This window comes from Dermacentor albipictus, chromosome 4 (assembly GCF_038994185.2).
Source record: "Dermacentor albipictus isolate Rhodes 1998 colony chromosome 4, USDA_Dalb.pri_finalv2, whole genome shotgun sequence".
NCBI lineage: Eukaryota > Metazoa > Arthropoda > Arachnida > Ixodida > Ixodidae > Dermacentor > Dermacentor albipictus.
In genome coordinates this window covers 169201698-169225958 of record NC_091824.1, presented here as the reverse complement: position 1 = coordinate 169225958, position 24261 = coordinate 169201698, and the positions used below count along the sequence as shown (strand labels likewise).

At 47.6% G+C, this 24261-nt stretch overlaps 1 protein-coding gene across 2 annotated transcripts in view; it reads left to right on the top strand.

Moving 5' to 3' along the window:
* LOC135910097 (connectin-like) overlaps window positions 1–24261 on the top strand; it is an 82906-nt gene that overhangs the window by 48830 nt on the left and 9815 nt on the right. For both annotated transcript variants that reach the window (XM_065442121.2, XM_065442119.2), the window contains exon 2: window positions 2441–3432. In XM_065442121.2, the coding sequence (XP_065298193.2) occupies window positions 2547–3432 (886 nt within the window). In that variant the 5' untranslated portion in view covers window positions 2441–2546. The remainder of the gene's footprint in view (window positions 1–2440; window positions 3433–24261) is intronic.

Here is a 24261-nt window from a genome sequence, read left to right as displayed (position 1 = left end):
TGTGCAGAATGAAGGGTCAGACAGGAATATAAATTCTGGCTACTGGGCATAGGAGAAAATGCACTTTGCGTGGGAATATTATGTGATGAAGTAACTTAAGCTAAGGATTGTTTTTTCTTTACAGATGTGTCTTCCGCATGATCGACAGTGTTGAATAAATTATTCATAGCCACAGTTCAGTGGTCAGTCTCGTCGTTTGTGCTTGGCTAAATTTGGCGAAGTTTCTGGCTTTCGTTTATATTACGAATGAGGTGTATATTTGAGTTTATTTATCTATAGCTTTAAGTGTAATGTTTAATTTCGTTGCACTGAAAGAAATTGCACCAAAAAAACTTCCTATATTGAGCAAAATTTAAACTGGCAGTTTATAGATAGTTCGCTGTCTCTCCCGTCAATAAATTCTATCTATTAAACTGCCATTCAGGCCTCAGTACGAGATGTTCCGGCACCAAATGATGGCCTGGCATCGCGCTTCAGCTGCCAAGGGAATGCGTAGCCGGTGCAGTGTAAGCTAGCGAAGGATAACAAACGCACACTCTCGTTACTTGTTTGTTTGTGCTGGCTTAACTGCACTACATGTCTTGCAACAAGGCCTCGATTTCTATTCGCATTCACGAAAACGAATCTTTCCTAACTCATTTTTTTATTTTCTTCTTGTTTTTATGTTCTGTGAATTGCTGAAAGTTAGCTTTAAGCACCGTGTCTAGAAGATGTCAAACGTTGCTCGTATTTCGATGCTACGGTATACAAGCCCCTGAAGGCTTGGTTATACTTTGGAAAACGATACGTGAGCACCAAGACAAAGCCGAAGCAAAAACGCGCGGTTGGAACGCATCGCTCCGGGAGGATTTCTGTGCTTACCAAACACGTCGTTTCGGCATCGCGTGGAAAGAACTAAAAGGCAGCCCTTTAGCTTCGATTTCTCGCGCCTCGCAAACCTCTTGCTTTTTCAGGCAGGCGGTCGTCGTTGCGTTCGCTGCTCTGTCCTTCATCTTTTGTCATTTCCTCGTTGCGGCGCCGTTGCGGCGTTCCGGGTGAAATTTCCGCTGGCAACAGTAGCGTACACGCTTTCCCTCAGGCGCAAGTCCTGACCCGCTGGTTCGATTGTTTATTTCGTCCTGGAACCACTTTCTGACGAGAATATGCCGGCTGCCGAAAAGTTGTCCGATGATGCCTCGTTTGGATATGCGAGTATGGTTTTAGGAGTGTATATGTCTTTGTTTCGTTCCCTTCGAAACATTCTTCACCGAATGTTATCCGCACGTGACGTAGCGTCTAAACAATCGCCACTTTTGTGGCTTCTTTCTCAGTTTAGGGCGCAGGAGTGTGAACAGGAAGTAAGTTAGAACACGACTTGATGTTTGTGAATAGAAGGGACGAAAAGGAAGAATAGAAAGAACAGGAACTGCATAGAGCGCACTTTTCGTCTAAAAGGCTCAAACAGTGAAAGTCACAGATCAAAGCCTACCAGTGTATTTGAGGAGCAGTATAGGCGCGTAGCCGTCCCAAGTGTTTGCAAAAAGTACGGAAGTAACGCTGCCGCCTACTTTAGGAATGGAAACGTAGCACTCATCAACCGACTGTAGAAGCGTATTCCGGCGAAAACTGTGGTACTCTATTAGTGAGCGCATACCGTTGGTTTATGAACACGTTGACTTAGCGAGTGGAGCCGATGTGTTTGCTTCCCCTCCCACGAGCTTCCTGCTCACTTTAGCCTGTTTGCAAGGAGATGTCCAATTTAGAAATCTGTAGCACCGTCAGTCATCAATTATGACCAATGGTCGGCAAACCTTTCAAAGTTGTATGTTTACGTGGAAATGCAGCGGGACTACAAAAACAAAAGATTCCAGCCATTGCTAAGCCCGTCCTCACAATTACATATAGGTAACAATATATTGTGCTGATTCAGATGCTCCGATCCTTAGAAAATGAGATGAAATCCTAATTGAAAGAACCTGTTAAAATTATTCATGAACAATGGGCTTTATGACGCAGGGAGTAACAACCGATGTCAGCAATGGAGGAAAGCAGTGTATCGGACTTTCCGTGAAATGTGGTAACGTCTGTGCTAAAGCAATAACGTGTGGTATTGTTTTAGTGTTTAACGTCACAGAGGGCACCAGTATTTTTGTTTGCAGAGATGTTGGAACGTGCACTACGTGTTGGTCTCGCACTTTCCTTTTTCCTTTCGTTTTCTTCTTGTGCCACCACAGTCAGAAATAAGCAACCACGCCCTCGGAAAAAGATATAATGAAAAAATTACGTATCTGTTTGTGAACGCCATGTTTGACACAGTTCCGTTCGTTTGCAAAATGTAGGGATTCAGTCCGCGTTATTTTGCTTTCAAGCAAGCGTACGCTTTCCGAGAAACTCTATACTGTACCAGTTTGTTAAGGATGACATTTGCACTTTGCTTTGACGTATTGCTTTTTTAACGCAGGTATTCAAGGATTTCGCTCTTGGCCGTGGTCTGCTTTACGGCCTTCACATCTTACGTCACTTCCGAGGGCCTCGTGCCCGACCTTTGCAACCTTATCGACCAACCCATGTACTGCCGTTGCGACACCGCCGACATCACGGAGGAAGTAACTGAGGTTACGTGCTATGTGAGCCGCAAGCTGCCACCTGATCACATTGTCTTCGAATCATTTAAGCGCCAGCCTGCCATTACCGCTGTAGCGTTCAATGTCTTCGGAAGCGACTATAAGCTCGACTTTGTCCCAACGCAAGCTCTGCTCCACACGCCGCACGTGGAGCGGCTGAAGGTCTCCCAAGCCGAGCTCGGGGATGTCAAGCCTCACTCGTTCCACAACCTCTCGCGTCTCGCCGTGCTCTCACTGGACTCGAATGAGATTACGAGCTTGGACACCGAGGCCATCGTGGACCTTCCCCGCCTCAAGAAGCTCGAGCTCGGAGACAACAAGCTGAGGAGGCTGCGCGCCGGCTCCCTGAAGAACCTGCCCTCCCTCACGCATCTCTTCCTCGAGCGCAACCAGCTGGAGGTGGTCGACGACGGCGCCTTCGAGGACCTGGGCGCCCTGCGCGAGCTGGAGCTGAGCGACAACGCCATCGAGAAGCTGAGCGAGCAGAGCTTCCGCGGCCTGGGGCGCGTCGCGAGGCTCGACCTGTTCCGCAACAAGCTGACGCGCCTCGAGGCCCGCGTGTTCGGCGGCATGCCCCGGCTGGCCGAGCTGGACCTCAAGTACAACGCGCTGTCCGAGGTCGACCCGCTGGCCTTCGAAGGGCTGCCGCAGCTGACCGTTCTATACATGTCGTACAACCGACTGCGCGTGCTGCCCGCACACATGTTCCGCGGGGCTCCCAACCTGGTGTCCGTGGACCTGTCGCAGAACCAGCTGCTCACGCTTACCTGGAGGACGGTCCAGGACCTGGCGAAAATCGACGCCGAGTCCTTCGACATGAGCCTCACCGGTGAGTCTGCCTATCTTCCCTCTTATTGTGCCTGGATAGTCGTGGGCATTCAACGAGAACCATGACGGAGGCGTTGATAGGAATATCCGCTAAGTCTTTACGTTCTAGGTTGGGCTGTTGACATTTAACGATGTTGCAGTAGAGGAGCTGCAAATAGCTTTAAATATTGGGGATTCCGACCCTCCTATACCCAAGTGCAGGAGCAGATCTTAATGATAGCCTTATAAGATTCGGCAGCCGCGATGAGGAACCGGCTCCTCGGCCTCGTCCTCAGCAGCTGAACGCCATAACCGCTGTGCTCGTGGCAGGCATATATATTTGACGTACTAAAATAAATATGGGGTTCTACTTGCATGCCGAAACGACATTATGATTATGAGGCACGCCGTAGTGGAGGACTCCGGAAATTTGGACCATCTGGCGTTCTTAACGTGCACCTAAATTCAAGTACATGGGTGTTCTCGCATTTCGCCCCCGTCGAAATGCGGCCGCCGTGGCCGGGATTCGATCCCGCGACCTCGTGCTCAGCAGCCTAACACCATAGCCACTGAGCAACCATGGCGGGTATATTTGACGTACTCATCAACAAATATAATTTTACAGAAAAAATTAAAAACCAAAGGGAAGGGGAAAGCGTTTTGGTCAAATGCTGTGATGGAAGAAGTCAGAAGCAGCATAATGTGCCCCATTTATACAAGAGATCGTACGGATGAAGCTGACAGCGCGAGAGGCTGAGTGAAGAGGAAGACGACGCTGTTCGATCTGTTGCCACCTCACCCAAATTGTTAACTCCCTTGTTATCATTATTATTTTAGGCACCTAATTAAACCGCCCGATTCTTGGTCAATCCCCCACTGTGGGTATGTGCCACGGCCACTCAGGACAACAACAACAACACCACCTCAGCTCTGTTAATTTGCACAGGTTTTGCTATTCATTAAGCGAGTTATTTATATCCTTGGAAGATGGCCGCATCTTTAAGGCGGTACTGTCCCTATGGGAAGGGTATGGCTGCTCCGGCGCCGGCATCTTTAAAGGGACAACGCCATCCGGAGAAAGCCAGCGTGGCGGAGGCGGCCACGGCCTCGCAAGGCGTGGAGCTGCCAGACATCAGGGACGATAACCAGTCCAGTGCGTCATCATCGCTCAGTGGGGAAGACTCAACTATCGTCGACCCTGACGAGGAAGTGGCTGATATGGCGGAAGTGGACAGCGAGGGCTTCAAGGTGGTGAGTCATCGGAAACAAAGAACGGTCGGAATCCCAGTGGTAGCGTGGCCAACAGAGAAAGGTGTTGATTTGAGAGAGCGAAACCCTATCAGGATCTTCGAAGTACTGCTGGGATCTGCTCCGATTAGCAGCCGCTTCACTACGCAAGGTGCTCTTTATCTAGATATCGCAACGGAAGAGCAAGTTGACATTCTTCTCCGGTGCTCTCAGATTGGTGACATAAGCGTTAAATTAAAGCCCGGCTGCCTCACTCCTACATGACTAACACGTGTGTTATTAGGGGAGTACCAGTGTGGTATTTGGAAAGCGACCTTCTTGACTACTTGAAACCGCAAGGTGTTCTGCACGTGAAACGTCTGATGCGCCGGGTGGAGACTCAAGAAAAAGAATGGGCAGCGAAACCTACTAACTCTGTTGTGATAACGTTTACTCCCAACACCGAGCGCCCCGAAAAAATTGACCTCCGTTTTACCAAGCATGCAGTCAAAAAATTCGTTGAAACGCCTCCCGATGCTTTAGGTGCCAACGCTTTGGGCATGTAGCCAAAATTTGCATCAAAGATCAATGATAGCGTACACAATTACAAAGCCTGCATGGCAGATTTTGCTTGAGCTAATTGTGGTGGTTACCAACCAGCGAGTTTCGGTGGCTGCCCCTTCCGTGTAAGCGCCTTACACCGTCGAGTGTCCTTCGTTAGTGGTCCCAAACCACAATTTACTGAGAAGCCGATACGTGGAAGTGACGAGATCTCCCGCCTGGCCTACCAAGCGGGAGATCTTTGACTGGATAGGTCGCCCACAAGAATTGCAGCATAACATAGTTTGCCGCAGGAAGTGCCGCCCTTTACATACGAAGAGAGATTCCTCATGTGGCTTTGAACGTTACCGATCTTTGCACCGATAGTATTAAAGTAGCGGCTGTGAGGATACGGCTTGGCTTCCGAACTCTTTTTGTTGCATCCGTATACGTGTCTCCGCGGAAGAAGGTAGCAATGGATTTGTTTCTCCAGTCTGTGACCGTTGCCTGTGTGGTCTGTGACCGTTGCCCAGCGCCCTGAATTATCTGCGGTGACTTCAACGCCCATCACTCTGTCTGGGGTGACAGGAACACAGATTCCCGCGGACGCAAATTTGTAGAAGTTATCGACAGTTTGGACCTGTGCGTGGCTAATGAAGGAGGTCCCACTTTCTTCCGGCCTCCAGCCTCAGCCACATCTATAGACCTAACCTTGCATTCACCTTACGTCCGCGTGAAGTGGTCAAGTGCGCCTGACCACATGGGAAGTGATCACTATCCAATTTTAGTGTTTACTGCCGACTTCCATATGTGCGGCTCTAAAATTAGCCATGTTGTTAATTGGGACAAATGCAGGGAGCAACTTGCATGTGTTTCTGGTGATGTGATACACAAAATGATTTCTGGTAAGATGGCTGCTACTACAGCGGTCAAGTTGCCTAATCATTTTCCGACTCCGGATTTAAACTCAGGAACCTTTGCGCAGCGCGCACAAGGGCTGAGTGACACCTGATGCGGAAGAAGGACGATAGATCCTTCAAGACAACCTTCAGTAGGCTTAACTGTGCCATTCGATGCCATACGAACAAGCTCTGTAGGTCGCAGTGGGCATCCTTCTGCGCTAGCTTGACTGTTTTCTCACCGATGACGAGAATTTGGCGAGTCATTGGCAGTCTTGCTCGTCCTAGTAAACATTTCCTAGTAAACCTTTCGAAGTGCTTGTACTGCGCAAGCAGAAACCTCCGGTGTGCGTGGCAGAGGAATTTGCAGATGTATTTGTAAGTGCAAGTTCACGAATTCATCCCTGCGCTCTGCCTGCAACATCTACGTCTGTGATGGACGCCCCGCTCACACTTCGAGAGCTACAGACAGCACTCAGCAGCCTACGGCGTCGACGTCCACTAGGTGCTGACGGCACTACCAACCAGATGATGCAGGACCTACCTCTGGAACACCGGAAGGTGCTCCTAAGCTATCTCAATCGAGCGTGGGAGACTGGCGACGTTCCTCCTTCGTGGAAGGTGGCTTGTGTTGTCCCAGTGCTGAAGCCCGGCAAAGAAATGAGACTTGGCCTCGTATCGTCCGGTGTCACTGACGCCGCGTGTGGCTAAGCTCATGGAGAAGCTGGCAAGTAAGCGTTTATCTTGGTGGCTCAAACATAGAAGGGCCCTGCCAACATGCATGCCTGGATTCCGAACAGGTTTAAGCGCGCAAGATAGCGTCTTGGACTTGATAAGCCATATTGAACATCATAGAGCTTTCGGCCTTTCAACGCTAGCTATTTTCCTAGACGTATCAAAGGCTTATGATAGCGTCCTTCAGAGCTCAATACTAAATAGTTTGCAGGCCATGGGCGTACAGGGCTATCTTCTGCGATTCATTCACTCATTTATCAGTGATCGTAAAATTCAAGTGCGGTTAGGAAGTGCCACAAGCACCGATAGGGCGGTATCGCGAGGTGTACCTCAGGGGAGTGTTCTTTCCCCAACGATCTTTAATGTCGTAATGGCTGGTCTTGCCGCTGCATTGCAACAACATTGCAGGGATGTCCATATGTTGATATATGCGGACGACATTTGTCTTTGGTTAACTGGATATCAACACAAGCGTTTAGCTCTGATAGCTCGACAGGCATTACTTTCAGTTCAAAATTATTTTCAATGTGTTGGATTGACTCTCTCGGTGGAAAAATCTGGCTTCATCATGTTTCCAGGAGGAGGAAGACGGTATGCGCGGCTGAAGATAGACCTTGATCAATCTTGCCTTCGTCAATTGACGCACAAGCGCTTGTTGAGCGTCATTATTGACTACCGTCTACAGTGGCGACGAGCTGTGGACTAGGTTGTGACATCGCTATCTTAGCGTCTCAATGTGATCCGTAGAGTTGTAAGTGAGCAATGGGGAAATCGCCCTTCTTCAATGATCATGCTGCACGATGCACTGGTGACGAGCCGAATAATGTACCAGCTCCGTTTAATTTCCCCCCTCGACTTCACAGCTGGAACGACTTTAGGTTCTACACAGAAAGGGCCTAAGGAGGGCTCTTGGCGTTCCGCAGACTGCTCCTAACAATGTAGTACTTAATGAGTCTCTATCGAGACCTCTTAGCCTAGTCGCTTCTCAAAGGTTATTGATGCAAATTGATCGCCTCAAACAGATGGTAGCCGGGCGAGGCCTTCTAGAGCGCCTTCGAAAGAGATCTGAGTACCGAGTGTACTTGGCACTAAATACTCTTGGTTACCTGGGTCTTGACGCTAGAGGTCGAACTAAGAGGTTGAAACCACCTTGGTCATTCGCGAGCCACGATTATTCGTTGACAATTCCTCACGTTCGCGCTAAGCGGAGTTCTCCTTTGGCGGAAACGCGTTCGCTGGTACTGGAACATCTTGAGACTGAATATGCACGTCATCTTCAAATTTTTACTGATGGCTCTGTGGACAAGGGCAGAGGATCTAGTGCAACTGCTTTTCACAGTCCCTCTTTGAAGTATGATTGGTCTGTTCGCTTCACTGCAGTCGTGTCCTCCACAACGGCCGAACGCGTTGCCATCGAGGCAGCTCTAAAGAAGCTACGGTTTTGCAAATTGCAAATTGGTACACCTCAACCTGTTGCATTCTTACAGATTCAAAATCTTCCCTTCAATGGTTAGAGCACAGGTTCCCTACTGATGCCTTATGTCTTAGCTCCCTACGCTCGGTGCACAACCTCCATATCAAAGGGTTCTCCATACGTGTCCAATGGGTGCCCTCGCACATAGGTATCATAGGCAACGAGATGGCAGACAGCCTCATCCATAGAGCGCTGTCTGGGAATCCATTGAGAAAAGTGCCTCAAGAGGGCAAGATACTTTTCAGAGAAGCGGTGTTGTGCCACTTCAGTTCTTTGTGGAGCTCACCTGACAAGCCATGTGTGATCAAGGGTCTCAAAAGAAACCAAGCCACTTTACTGCTCCGCATTCGCACGGGCTCTGCTCGTACCCCTGCGTGGATGTATAAGACTGGACTGGCGTTGTCTCCATTATGTTAAACGTGTGGTGTGTGCGGTAACATTGGACATTACCTTATGTACTGTACTCTGTATAAAGCGGAAAGGAGTGTGTTATCCGGGTCCCTCAAGAAGACAGGAGTTCCTCACAGTTCTCTTCAGGACATTGTTTTTCCGCGCGGGAACCAGTTGTGCAGGAAGGAGGTTTCTAGCCTTCTTTTAAATTATCTGCAGGACACGGATATGGCCTCCACATGGTTAACTTAGGAGTGACCATTTGTAATTGTGACGTCTGTGTCTGATTGATGTGATTTATTTATTTTTAAGGGTCGCTACGGTGGAGCAATTGCCGGCAGCAACTGCAAGGCTAATCCCACCAGTAGCCTACGACCACTCAACTCAACTCAGCGCGAGAAAATGTTTGGGTAACAGTTATAATGTCCTTCAGTTGATTTCGGCCATAACCTTAACAGTAAGAGATAATGGACGCTATTTATTATTTCTATTTGTTTAGACTTAGATTACCTGGGATGAAGAGACTTAAGGCAGATTAACTCTGCCTGACTAGGGTCTCTCCACCAGTACATTGCTGCAAATTGGAAATGTAAGGCGCGTTACATTTCTCCTTGGAGTCATGCTTCTTCAAAACAAAGCTATTAAGACTATATGTAGTTGAACTTTAGGATGCAAGGAGAACCTCTGAAGGTGAGCAAATGCTATTCGCGACGCCGAAAAGAAACCTAAGAAATAGAGCACACAGAAAGCATTGTACACTCTTAGACAAAAGTACACCGTTTGGGGTGCATATCTGCCACACAACAATAATCGTCATCTGCCTTGCTTGCGTTGCTTTCTTGAAAACACCGCGCCCGCTACTTTCCAGTCGGGAATGCTATGTCATGCTGATGACGCGCATGCCGTTCGTTAATGGGAAGTACCGGGCTCGCCGCGTTAAAGAAAGGAAATGCGGATCACACAGATGAGTATTATTGTTGTGTGGCAATAGGGTGTAATTTTGCTTAAGAATGTATGCCGAAATACCAATAGTAATTGCTCTCTAAGCTATGCTGCTCATAGGTTCATTTGCGTCATGCATGTGGAGCACTACACGAAAGGAAGCCCGCTGTTTAATAACGAAATTATTGCAATAAACGTCTACCATCATAGATTGATAATCAAGAACCGCACTTGAGCGCAGAATGGAAATATGGGCCAGTTCATTCATCATGGCCAAATAACACAGTGTAAAATGTATTTGTTTCATTGTATTCCTTATTTCACGCGCTGTCAGTTGCTAGTCGCTGCTTAATGAACATGCGCAGTACTCGTTGTGTTCATAATTGTTTGAATATACTGTCCAGGACGTTTATCCAGGTGATGTGAATACATGCTACCGCATATATGTATGTCGGTGTGTCTTGCGCGTGCGCGCGCACTCGTCCATTTGTTAGCGCGTCTCGTTTAGGAATAGCCGAATCGTGCACGAATGAATATCTCCGGTACTAATGCTGTATAAAGCTTGAATTAGCACACGCTGCTTCTTGCGCGTAGAAGCTTAGCCAGAGTACGAGCGTTTAGATCGCTCCCCGCGATATTAGCGTCACATTGCAGCGTGAAACAACGGTCAGGTATATGGAAACTTGGCGCGCGAGGCCGCGCTTCACCGAAGCGCAAAGCGGATAACTGCTTCCCCGTCTCAGTCGCCCCGCTTTCCGCTGTTGACCTTGAGGCGCCCTACAGAGCCAAAGAATCTAGCCGCAAGGGGAGTAGCTCGCAGCCAGAGGTCTGCTGGCGTGGCGGAGAGAGAAAGCTGGTGTACACAAACTGAACCCTCTTCCTCTCCTCGCTTGACATGACACGCACGCGCGCACTTCCAGCTGAGATGGTGCAGCGGCCGCCAAGCGCTCTCTTCCCCAGAGCAGTGGCGAGTTCCCACGTCGACAGATCGGCTACTGTCGCAGTTGCGGGAACATAAAGAAAGAAAAGATAACGGCCGAAGGAGAGATGCTGCTGCCAATGGCTGTCTTTAGCATACAACTTACGCTGTACCATCGGTCGCGGTTTCTAGCCAATAGAGCAAGGCTGGGCCCCACCATCCGACGCTCCTTTCATGCTTTCTATATTAGTAGAGACGATCTTCTTTATCTATTTCGTCGCGTCAGGTTTCTGTGCACAAATGGGGACCAAAAGAATCTGCTGCTGCCCTGGCGTGTAAACGGCCGAGCGGCGTAGAAAGCCGCTCTACCCCCCCCCCCCCCCCTCTCAGTCCTGCTTGTCGCTTTCGCTCATTATTGCCGAATGCTGTATACGGACGAGCGAGCGGCAGCGGTGCGCGACAAAGCGAAGCCGCATTGAACCGTGCCCCAGTACATCTTCTCGGCACTGGTCTGCCTTTCACTGTCTGATCGCTGAAGGAGGAGACCGAGCGGGCGCATTGATCCCCTTCCTCTCTCCGCCTAGCGTCCCCATGGCCCGCGCAGCTGTTTACACGAATCCCTGTTTCGAAGTGATGCACCCTGGTCTGTGTATGCTACCAAAAGCAAACAAACGAAAGAACGTGGTTCTTCAGCCTGGCATGAACCCTGTAAGCTTCCCTCTATGGTGACTTACCTTCTTTTTTTTTCTTTTTGTTGGTTCTTAATATTTTCTTGCTCTCATGTTCTCTGGCATTCTTCTTGCTATCAGTTTCAAGTTTTTTCTATTATTCTTTGCATCTGTTGCTGGTGCATCGCTGGTACATTATCCGTTGCTAATGCCCCCAAACTGCCATCACTGGCGCAGCGTCCAACCAATTGGCAAACGTTCAGAAACATCAACTAGACAGGTCGCATAAATAATTTCGTAGAAACAGTCAACCTGTGCATATATTTACATTAACTCCTTATAAATTCCCTTTATGACATGCCTTCCTTTTTCTTGTTCTTTTTGCTAGGCCTTTCCATTATCTAGACTGTTACATTCATTGTGGGTGCTTGATTGTGTGCGCGCTTGGTTGCCACGGTTTGCACAAAGCGTCGGGCAAAAGAACCAACGATTCCTTTGAATGTCAAACAATTGCTGTACTATAACTGTAGAAGTACGTACAGCGGAACGCGGCGTATTGTATGATACTACTCTGCCCTAAAGTAGTTCACTAATCTGATTACCGGAAATGGCTCAGTGTTAGAAGAGGCTCATAAATTGTTCTATAAGTGGTAGAACTGCAGCGCCCACAATGAAGGAAGGACATGTGTAGTTTACGAACGAGCGCTTGTTTGCAGACTACCTGTGTCCTTCATTCTTTGTGGGCCGCTGTAGTTTTACCATGAATAATTATCAACTCACGCAGCTTTCAGTTGTCCTATAGACTTCGACCAATCACTTATACTTTATCCGTCCATGAAATCAAAGTCGATGTAGCTGAATAGCTGCAATAATTTTATTTGATTCGGATTGCTTATAGGAAGTTCGTCCCACGATTGACAAAGAATAAAGCAATTGAATTTTCTTCGGTTGAATCGGAACTTTCTCACTGTAGTCAGGGGCAGAACAACGTATTTCTTTATTCCTCCTGGCTCGCGGAACGAAAAACTCAGATTGGAGAGCGCGAGAAGGGCAGCCAACGAAGAGGACGATGACCAGTAGAGCAACGATTACGTCTTTCCAAGCGGAAACATTTCTTCTTGTATGTGTGTGGTTTTGTGCGCGTGTACTTGGGCATGCGTGCATTTCTGTACACGTGTGACAATGTGTGGGTGTTTGTGGTAATTATACGCCGAGATAGAGTGATCCAAGGCAGAAAGTTTGCTGGCCTACTTTCGTGTCCGTATAGAAAGAAGCCAACAATGCTTCATTGGTTCCTTGCTGCCGTCTGCGGAGTTTCCACCAAGATACGAGAAACACGAAGCATGCAGCCAAGGTGCATCATCCATGACCTCATCCTGCCCGATAGAATCGAGATCTATTTCCAAGGGCTGTCGGACCAGAGCTCAGCGGTTGTTGGACAAAAACAGCTGTGAATGCGAAGCGATGAAGGAGATTAGGTGAAGCCAGCGGCGTAAAAGTATCCGAAATGCATAAAGCCGTCGGGGACGCGACCGCAAATGCGAACGGTTGTCGAACCGTTGTCGAAGCGAGTGCCAATGCTTCCGTCTCCTTGATGGCGCGTGCGCACGTGGGAGTATAGCAGCTGCATTTTGCATCGATCAACGTCACCGCAACAGGAAGGAGGCGCGGCGCGAGCGCTACGTTTCAAAAATACACACGGAAGCTGACGTGAGGCCGTGTGTGTGTGTCCCTCATATTCTAACAGCTAGAACAGTGCTTGGGTATAAGCCGCTTCTCATTTTATTGGGCCAGATGGCCTGTCTCAAATGGCAACAAGACGCGATTAGGGAAGGGGCACCGCTATTCACATTTGGGCCTTTTTGGCTATCACGGACGCATCTTGCCGAAGAAAGAAGGCAAATGCTTAGGACACTCGACTTGAGCGATTGGCACCCTGGTGCAACATCACAGCAAAGCAAAATGTAACGACCTTCTGGAAACTATGCCGCTGAGGTTCGCTGTGCAGCCATGAAACTCGTGCGCACCTATGACCTTGCCCACCCTCTTCATTCTTTTTCTTTTCTTTATGCTTCAGTGTTTCACGTTTACCGCGCTACGGAATGCATATGAAGTCTTATATAGCTTGTATGGATAATGGTTTCATACGTGCAAGTGTTTCTCAGATATTTAAGGCCCAAACAATGAAACGTTCCTTTCCTTCGAGCGCTTCCTAACCTTACGTGAGGCCTCCTTACAGCGAAGGACCGATGGAGGAAGCAAGCATACTCTGAAAGCTCCCTTCACCCATCCTCACGTAAGGAGCGGTTGCCGCCATGCCTGGGTTCGAGATTATCTCTTAAAAGCTTTAGGCGAACACCAGAACACCATTATTCAATAAAAAAGGTTGTATCGTCGCACAATCTCAAAGTTGATGAGCTAATATAGAGAAGCGTGGACGCTTTCTTCTAGTTTTGTTTACTAAACTTTAAAAAAGTTGCGCATTACAGTGCGAAACTTGATGTGCTCCAGCAACGCTGGCACGCCGGCGTCGTGCAACGCCTAGCAACGCTTCCATGCCGCACGCGTGACTGAAACGAACGTGCCTGGCAAAACGTACCGTGCTTGCGCTTCTCCGAAGGTGGGCGACAGCACGCACGCGCATGCAAACGTCACGTGGTTAAGCAGTGAGGCGAAGCGCTCGTTCAGGGCCAGGAGCGGCGTAAGGACGCATGAAGGTAGCTTGGCCCAAACAATAAAACGTTCCTTTTAGGGGTGTGCGAATATTGAAATTTTCGATTACGAATCGAATACGAATAAGGCGAAGAACTCTCTTCGAATATCGAATCGAATATCGAATACATGTGTAGTATTAAAAAATTGCAAGAGAGGTAACAATAGCTTTATTACCCTTTTAAAAATAACATTGCATTTTACAAGGTTGCTTCAAATTAAAGAGGTACTCAATTATAGATAATGGACTCAGGTAATGCCCTCAGTCAGGTAAAACGCTTGTTACAGATTGTCGTGAAGGAAAATTAACTGCTCAATATGGCCAGAAAGTAAACGCTCTCTATGCACTGTCACATTTCTACCGGTAGAAAAGACTCTTTCACTAGGAACTGAAGTGGCAGGGATCGCCGAGTACTTCCGGGCGAGTGCACTTAAAAGCGGGTACCTGAAGCGGCCAATGGACTGCCACCTCTCACAAGGATTCATGCCCCTTTCCAGAAGAGGCTTTTGCGCGTAGTCTGTAACTTCCCTCTCAGGGGCAGATGCCAAATGTGTCTTCTCTTTGTTCATCACTAGATCGTCAAAAGCATTCCATACACTCGAGGCCACCAGTGGACACGAAGTCGACGCTGGCACGGCGGTGTCCCCACGGTGTTCCACGACGGCTTCCTGGAGCTCCCTTGTCACAAGGTTTTTCAGCCAGATCATCTGACCGGATGCCTGATGAACTGTGGCCATAAAGCGCGGATCAAGAAACATGCCTAGGCTGGCCACTTCATCAAATTTCCACTCCGCACAAAGAGCCTTGAACATTTTGAATCAATGTTAGCAAACCCTGAGTTGCCTTTACAACCTTCAAGGCAATGGGGCATTCCAAAATAATTGGAATTATAAAGCTTGGTGAAAAAGAAACCGAAACTGATCATGTCTCAAATGCCTGAAGCAGATAATGAGCGGATCATGCGAAGTTCTCAGTTAATAAACATGTTCTTAGGAGAATGCGGAGCAAGCATACAATTGGTTAATTGCTCAATTATTCGTAGTCTATCCGAATATTCGCCGTTTCCACCGTTATTCGGCCGTCCTCGGATATTCGTGAATTTCCGAACATGCATTTCTCGAATCGAATACGCTTCGAATATGGAAAATATTCGATTCGTATTCGAAATTCCGAATATTCGCAAACCCCTAGTTCCTTTCCTTCGAGCGCTTCCTAACCTTACGTGAGGCCTCCTTACAGCGAAGGACCAATGGAGGAAGCAAGCGCACTCTGAAAGCTCCCTTCACCCGTCCTCACCTAAGGAGCGGTTGCCGCGTGCCTGGGTTCGAGATTATCTCTTCAAATCTTTCCGCGAACACCATTATTCTATTAAAAATGTTGTATCGTCGCACAATCTTTAAATTGAATAGCTAATATAGAGAAGCGTGGACACTTTCTTCTAGTTTCGTTTACTAAAGTTAAAAAAAAGTTGCGCATTACAGTGCAAAACTTGATGTGCTCCAGCAACGCTGGCACGCCGGCGTCTTGCAACGCCTAGCAACGCCTAGCAATGCTTGCATGCCGCACGCGTGACTGAAACGAACATGCCTGGCAAGACGTACCGTGCTCGCGCTTCTCCGCAGGTGGGCGACAGTGCGCATGCGCAAGCGAATGCCACGTGGTTAAGCAGTGAGGTGAAGCGCTCGTTCAGGGCCAGGAGCGGCGTAAGGACGCATGAAGGTAGCTTTGGAGCTACCTTATGCTGAGGAAGCACCAAGGAAGCCTTCACCGAGGGCCCCTCAGTAAGGAAGCTTTCAGAGTGACATAAGGTAGCCTCACCCCAATGAAGGCTTCCTTAGTGAGGTAAGGAAGATTTCATTGTTTGGCTTCTTATGCTGAGGAAGTACCAAGGAAGCACCAAGGAAGCCTTCACCGAGGGCGCCTCAGTAAGGAACCTTTCAGAGTGACATAAGGTAGCCTCACTGCAATGAAGGCTTCCTTACTGAGGTAAGGAAGATTTCATTGTCTGGCCCTAAGAGTTCTCATTAAATTCTTTTCTGCGCACCTTCCTATTTTATTATAAAATGCTAAGATCGGTTATAAGAAAGAAAAAAAGACATGAGCTTTAGAGGAGAGGACAATGGCTATCGTGACACAGACACAGGTAGAACAATAATTCCACAAACAAGATCGTAATTTTTTTTTAAAGGTGAGCAACAAGTGAAAAATGCCGATTTCATGCTGAACACTCGCAGAACGAAATGTCTCCAAAAGAGGGCATTTGGAGTAAGCCACTGTGAAGCGAACACAGGTATCGTATCGGTTGCTCAATGCATTGTAGAATATGCGGCTCCTAGTTTGTTTTCTGAGCCTCCTGTGGCGCCCTACGCTTTTCACTGCATGCTCTAAAGTGTTACGTGCGCCAGCTGCCGGGGTGTTTAACTTTGGATTAGACTCCGACAGTGCATAGCGCACCGTTCTTGTCGTTCTTTTTTGTCCACGTTTGGTCACGGGCTCAGTATTTTACCGAAGAGCATGCACCTTTCTGTAAGCTTTCTACTTAGTTTCCTGCACTTTAATCGCTCTGTATTGTGCCGCTTTTGAAGAGCTTCATTGCTTCACTTCATTGCTTATGGAATCACGTTTACGACGGTGTTAATCAATAGTAGCGGTAACTTCAAAAGTGTCGCTTCCTTCCACTGTAATTATAGAATAAAAATAATACCAAAAACAAAAACTTCCGTTTAGTATAACAGCTCTCCAGCAGGCTGCCGTCTCCCGTACTACTAATCATGCCCTGCTAGTTTATTCCAGTGGCTAGAAATTTCGTTCGGGGGGGGGGAGGGGGGGGGAAGGGCAGGTGCGCACGTTCTAGCTTGGCCTGCTCCTTGCAGAATTTGTCGAGGGATCAAATACACAAATGACAACTGCATTGCCATTGCTAAAGATGCTGCAAACGAATTCTTGGGCGCTACGCACTGTCAAGACATGTAAAATATGTATTTTTTCATTAAAAAAATATATGCTTATGTCCCCAAAAATTTTGCCATGAATAATTGATATCAATGCTTCCACCTTTTTTTTTCTACCTAAGAGAAGATATCCCACAAACTTTAAAACCATATCAGTTCGACACCAACAAAGGAGTACATGCCGCTGATAAGAAAAACGTGAAGGCCATGAAATGAACAAGTTGAGGACAAGTAGTTTAATGAAACTTTGTAATTCAAGAACCATGTTTACATTTCGTACATATGCTGCCAGGGAAAAATCTTAATGACGCTGTCCTTCGTTTCAATGTATTGCGCAGGAGCAGCTGTCACCGGTCGTGTATTGTGAGTAATTGCACGAAAATTATAGTCGTAACAGAGAGCACATATAAAAACCAGGAATCCTGCAATATATACATTAGAAATGCGAAGATAGAATGTAACATACAAACGCGAAGATACAGCTTGACAAAGCGCAAAAATGGAAACAAAGTTCACTGCATGTATACCATACACAAAAGCTCGCAACAAGATATTTAAATATACGTATAAGTCTTCAATAAATTACGCATCTAAGCAAAAGTCATTGTATGTAATGCGTCAAACAAGGCAAATAAACATGTCGCGCAATCACACGTTCACAGGTCATAGAATCCTAACGCTGCCCTTGTGCAAACGGCTTGTGCAAACTTGGAGTTTACACGGAACATGACGGTGACATCAGGAATGCGCCTGAAGTGTCCATATAATTGCTATCGCAATAATATAAGTGTATCAGAGTCTCGTGGCCCATCACTTTCCACAAAAGAAGTAACAAAATCGAACTTTCACCATGCAACAATTCGCTGCGCCCCAACAATGCCTTTCTTTCTTTTGTGGGGCGGGAGTACCGAAGTGACAAAGAAAAACGCAAAGGAAAGCATGTTGGCCACAATCTAATGCCTACTTAGGCCGCCTAATGTGGCTACCGAAGGAATATCGAAGAAAATTTGAGACGCTTGGTCCACAGAGAACCATACGCATACTGCTCGATATCCAACACCGGAGAGGCAGAAGACTTTGCGGATAGGTGTCAATAACATCAAAGTGAAGGTGATGCCCTCAAGCGGAGGCGTTGCAATCCATCGAGACCCCACAGTGATGGCGGCGAGCGACCATTGTTTCTTTTTCTCGTCAGCTAGCCAGAAAGCGTCCAAAACTCTGCCAGGCCAAAATACACTCGGTCAGAGAAACACGAACGCGCACCAAATTGCGCCGCGCGGTCGTCGGGGCAAAACGAGAAAAACGCATGCGCTTTGGCTGGCTCCGGCAGCCCACGAGTAGCGAGAACCTGAAACTTGAACAGGCTGAACGTGTCCTGGCGAATAAAAGTCAAAGTAGAAAAATAAATAAGAACGTAGTTACCTTTGCTGGTTTTTTACTGTTTTGACGTCGATGCTTTTGCGCAGTTGAAAAAAATGTTGATGTTTCTGTCTGTGACATGACGCCGCGAATGAACCACCATAACACTTCGTCTTATAGTACCTCGCTACGTGATTTGCCAAGCTGTATGATAGTGTGTTGATTTGGCTTGTCTCATTGTATGGTCCGATGTACGACTTTAAAAAAGTCAATGCACCTTCGGTATCAAATGTTTATAAGAACATTGAACCCACAATGTTCTGGAACTGAAAATTTAAAGCACGACTTTGGAAATGTCAATGCAGCTTTGGCATCAAAAATTTATGAGAACTTTATGCCTATAACGTTTCGGAATTGAAAACCATGCGCTCCGTAGGTTCTGCGGCCTCCGCGAGATGCCTCGACGAGCCCGCTCGCCATGATAACGCTCTTGAAACTTTGTGCTCGGATGGGACTTCTTGCGTTATGTGACTCCAGGTGCATGGGAGTTACCGCGAAATCCAGCCCGAGTTTGCAATGTTCGCACCGAAATGTCTTTTCGATCATAAAAAAGGCATTGTAGACAAAATCCAAAATGATCCCCTCCCCCCCCCCCTCGCCCCCCGGGATTATTTTGGCAGGCGGTGCATGACAGCACGGAAACTTTTCGGCCCCTTAGCCCCCTCCCTGGCTACGCCCCTGGTTCATTCATTTGTAAATGTCCCTCTCTTCAGCCTTCGTAGTTGAACATTTTTCACGGGTGCCTTTTGAGCTAACAGGTTCCATCGTTTCTCCAGCACACAGAAGCTGGCAGTAGCAAACCGCTTCATGCGAAATACTTCTCCTGTCTACGCATAAGAATATTTCCCCGACTCTGATCTCATCATTGTGAGATTAACAAGCCTGCGATATCAAACGTAGTGAACTATGGTAAATTGCAGCACGGCTTCGGATCCCCGAAGCGGGCAGCACTATTCGGCGGGAGCAAAAGAAAGAAAGCGCGCACACATAAGCGTAATCAAAGAAGGGACAAAACTAAGAGTGCTGTATGGGTGGCGGGTAAGGCAGCGTGTACGCAGGGTAAAAGCAGCAGCTCGCTGCCTCCTGGCTGTCAGCTCGCATGTCTGTGCCCGTCGGTGGCGCGGCAAGCGGCGCCGCTTGCAATGACGCCTCGGGACGTCACTTCTCTGCTGAGCATGACTCCAACGCGACTGTGGCTACGGCGGCAGTTTTATTATTGTCGTTAACTCCATCGTTTTCGCTATGTGAGATCTTATCATCACAAAGTCGGGGAGGTCTGACAGGAATCAATACGAGGCATGGCACGCCTGCACGCGAGCGTGCCCGCTTCGCTGCTGAGCTGCGAGCAGTGGCGCGCTTCAGCGGTGAGCTGCGCTCCCCTGCCGATGGAGGGCGTCGAGAGCGGCTCTCCGAGCTTCGCAGTAGCAAGAAGACGCCGTGTTGCGTGCGAACAAGCCACTTATTTCACCTTGCTTGCTCCGCGCTTTTTGGCAGCGTACTGCATAACAAATATACTTTATGAGAATTCCGTGCTGGACTTCGCGCAGCGTTATGTGGAGAAAATATAGCTTTCCACGGAGCATGATGCGACTTCTTGTCCTTGCATTTGTTCGCTACTTTCGAACTCCGGTACAACTTTAATCGATGCAAACTCGTTATGCAACGCGCGTTATAATCAGGCATGGAGAGAAAGGTTTATTAAGACGATTTATATCTAAAACACATTTCGAATGGAGTGAAAACAGAATCAGCCTACCATGTTATACGCAATGGTGCGAATATAATATAGGATAACACAAATTTTATATGATACAAAACATTATACGGGATGCCCCTCACACTTTAACGTAAAACCCTAGAGCTCTAATTCTATGTTTACAACCCCTCCCCGCCTCCCTCCACACACACAAACACGCACGCACGCACGCACGCACGCACGCACCTTTAGGGCGCAATCATAAATATTTCTCACGTGCCAACGCGAAGTAGCTATTTCAAACAGATGACGCGTGCATCGCATCGCGTAGCAAGAACGCGTGAGAGCGCGTTCGCGCAAGAAAACATGCGCGCCAGTTTCCGTGTGCATGGTAGCAGACGTCGGAATGAGAGAGATAGAGAGATTGGGGAGAAAAAAAAAACGCACGAATAGTAGTCAGCTTCAGTCCCTTCTTTCGCCGTCGTACTTATTTCTGCACACACATCTCCTCACTAGCCTTCCCTCGACGAACATCACCGTCGTCCTTGTGACATCTATGCGTCGACGTCGCACAGTGTAAATCCGCATAAGCTACTCCTCACGTTTCGGCATAGCTTGTGAACGGGTGTAGTGCATAAGCATTGCATTGAATTAAGGTTGGGACCTCTGCGGAGCATAAACACAAGCATGGCATGAGATTACACGCAGTATGGGATTAAAATGAAGTTGTACCCATGGCATTTAGTTTTCAGCATTTCACTAACCGCATCACTGAAGCTTCATTTCACACATATTTCAAGATGTGCGTTGGATCTGCATTCTTTTTCTTTTCCTGCCACTGTGGCTGCGTTCACGTGTGCGCTTATTCCGCCAGCTATAAGAATGAGTTCACAGAGACGAAGCGTACGACGAAGCAATCGAGCCAGAAGACAGCGTGACTATAAACGACTGCGCGCTATCGCCGATAAGGACACCACGCTTCGTTTCAATTGTTTTAGCGCTGTTCTTGCCTTAGGTCGAACATCGCCTGCAGCAGGAATGTAATAAAGCAAACCCCGGATCTCCCTGTGAGCCGAGAACCTCTTCATCCTTTCCCCTAGGCGCCAACTTGTTTTGTGGCAGCCGTTCCACTGTGACGGCACCGCGATGACTGGCACCTTCGATGTGCAAACGAGTAGCGGAGCCTAAGCGAATCCGTAGCTGCCGAGGTCGCCCTTCGGTATCCGCGTTCCTCTCAGTATACCGCGACGGTAGCCGAGTGCCTTTAAGCGTTGAGCTGCTGAACTCGAGGGCTGCGATCCCGGCCATGGTGGCCGCATTTCTATAGAGGTGAAACGCGAAAAACGCTCCTATACTTGGATTTAGCTGCACCTTAAACAACACTATGTGGTCAAAATTAATCCGGAGTCCCCTACTACGGCGTGCCTTGTAATGAGTCGGTGTTTTTGCCACGTAACACTCAAGAATGTAATTTTTAACAACTCTGTGTGATTCCTTTGTAATAGTGTTTGGACAATACGGCTTCTATTTAAAAGACGTCTGCTAATCCGACGTTGTTTGGTAGGATTGATTGCACAGCAGGAGATGCCTGCGACGCCTGGCCATTTCTGCTTTGCGGAACCATGTGACTGCCGGAGTCGGAAAGAGGCCCGATGGCACGACAACAGATTTTTCGAGATATCGGAAGCGGGCTTATTTTGCACGGCTGCAGCGTTGCCACGTGAAAGAGACACACCCTTAAATGCTTGAACCAACGGAACTATTTACTTATAAGTGTCACTTTGTTCTAGTTCAAGCTTTTCAAAATCTTGTGCACGTGAAATTAACAGATCTTCTCACAAACGTACCTATATTTAATCTAGGCTCTAAAGAGGTGCCCTTCCTTTATTTTATAGTTTGTTTTCGAAGATGTGAAAACTAAAACAGTGCTTTGTCAATGTTGCTTTATGTTTTCATATTTACGGGAAAATTTGAGCCTCACAAGCAAAGTGCATTTACCATTCGTACAATTACACCTTTGTCATTGTTTAGAACCCATCGACTAATAAACATTCACTATCCATTTCCTGCCACCCCTTTCCTCCACTAGACATAGCCTACGAATTCATGTCCGAACGTCTCGTTTATAAAATGAAGAGAGCAAAAAGACACAGACGAACAAAACCAAAGCATGGCTCAGCTTCACGTGTGCACTTAGATTGCGGCAACATTCACTTATTGTTTTGTTTCTTGGTACAATATTATAACCTTTGCGCTATACTCACTCTTATCTGGCGCTGATCGCTTGTACCAAAGGATCTGTTGGCTGTGGCCACGCTACGTGCATTACCATCTCCGTACTTTCATCCTGCTACGGTGTCGATCCAGACGAATATGCCTCTATGCCACGATCAATCAAACGGCTTTTTTCGATCCCATGTCGTACGCATGCAGCTTCCGCAGCTTGCCCAATTGGCAGCCTGACGCCTGTTACAGCCACTTCCTACTATCGACGCTTCCGACGTCCTACTATCGACGCTTCTAGTTTCCGAGAGCCGTTGCAGGCTGCGTTCGTCCGGCTACACTATATTGATGCCGTTGACTGGGTAGGTTGCGTTGCCGTCGCGACGAGCGTATGTTTATGTAGGTGAATTTGTTCTCACTGACGGCAGCACGAAAATTGCTGGGTCGCAATAGCAATTACTCGCAGAGCCAGTATCTATTAGCACGTTATAAAAATAAAGAAACTAAGCAGCCTTGTGCGACATCGCGGAATCGCATCCCAATTTACATGCTGGCGAAACGGCAATAGATGCCGTTTCTTTCGAGCAGTTGTGTTAATAATTTTCGAATGCCAGCAATGAAACCAGAATTTTCAAACTTTCATACTTATTCATTATCATATTTCCTATTATTTTGCCAGCATATTACAGATACTACCACGCCAATTTCCTGCAAATTTAAACTGCCTGTCGTTATCTGAGGGTGATGTGGAAACATGTGCTTGTAAAGATGCTTGTGTGACACTGACGGTGAATTTCCGTGAACCTTTGGATGCGTTCAGGTTTCATAAATGTTGAGATGTGCTTGGGCGAATTCACAGCAATGTATTTACAGAGTGAAGCAAGAAGTCGGAATATGTGTTTCCTAGCGGTCGGGATATGTCAATACTTGTCGTTTTTTTATCAAGCGCCTCTAAATTGAAGGTAGTTCACCATCAGCATACATTATCCGCATAAGAGTGCCCGTTTTGTTTTTTCGTCAAAGGGACGGGCTTTGTTCTTCAGGGCTCACCGCGCATGTTCCACACTATTCACAATGCACAGTTGACTACGCTTGTAATGTGGCGCACACAGTGCTTGGTCTAGTGCTGCATACTTGGCCAGTTCAAGTATCACTGCGGGCCTAGTCACGGACAACAGCTTTCAGCGAGGCCACTGCTTCCGTAGACGAGTGCCTGCATTCACACATGTTCCCTTACGTAAGAGCTTTTTCTCATACGCTGGCGTGTGGAATTGCCGTGTCAACGCGTCGGCTGCAGCGAAGGTGGCACAATCGATAACGAAACTTACTAAAGAAAAAATTTCCTCACACCTGCCCAGGTGCTTGGAAAGCGAAGACGACAGTATGAATCTAATAAATACTCTCGCATTACAGAAATGCAACTTCAGTTTAGTGTCAAGAAGACCGACGGTGAAAATGAGTGTTGAGCGGTGACAGGGTCCTTAGAACATACTATGACCCTACTGCGCATAGCACCGCCGGTTTCCGACGCCACCACAACGGCCCAGCTGAAAGCAGCACAACCAGAGCTTGGGAAGTCGTGTTTCAGTGAGACCACTGAAACACGACTGAAACACTGTAGCCCAGACTCGTTGCTAAGGCATGAGTGGCAGCCCGCGCTCATGCCTTGCTTCAGCTGCACCACTCTGAGTTTGTTATTTTTCCGAGGGTATGTCACTGCCACGAGAAAGGTAAATGCCTTTCGACGTAGCTGCTGTCTGTAGCGCACTGAACGGTTGGTCCCTGGCTCTTGTCAGCACAGGTATGACGCCTGGTTCTGAAGTTTCGCGTATTCTGTTCGGGTGCATCCTGGTGTGTGTACTTGCAGCTCTGAAGGCATTAGCAATTCAAATTCTTATCTCTGCCCTTCATGATTCTATAACAGATAACGTAAAGTGTATGAGCAAAGTCGCTTCTCGAGAGAAAATGTGAAAGCATTGTTGGGGACCAAACGCCGTTCAAACCGCATAAGGTGCAAAGAGGCACTAGACAACCACCAACTGTAAATGTGTCTCG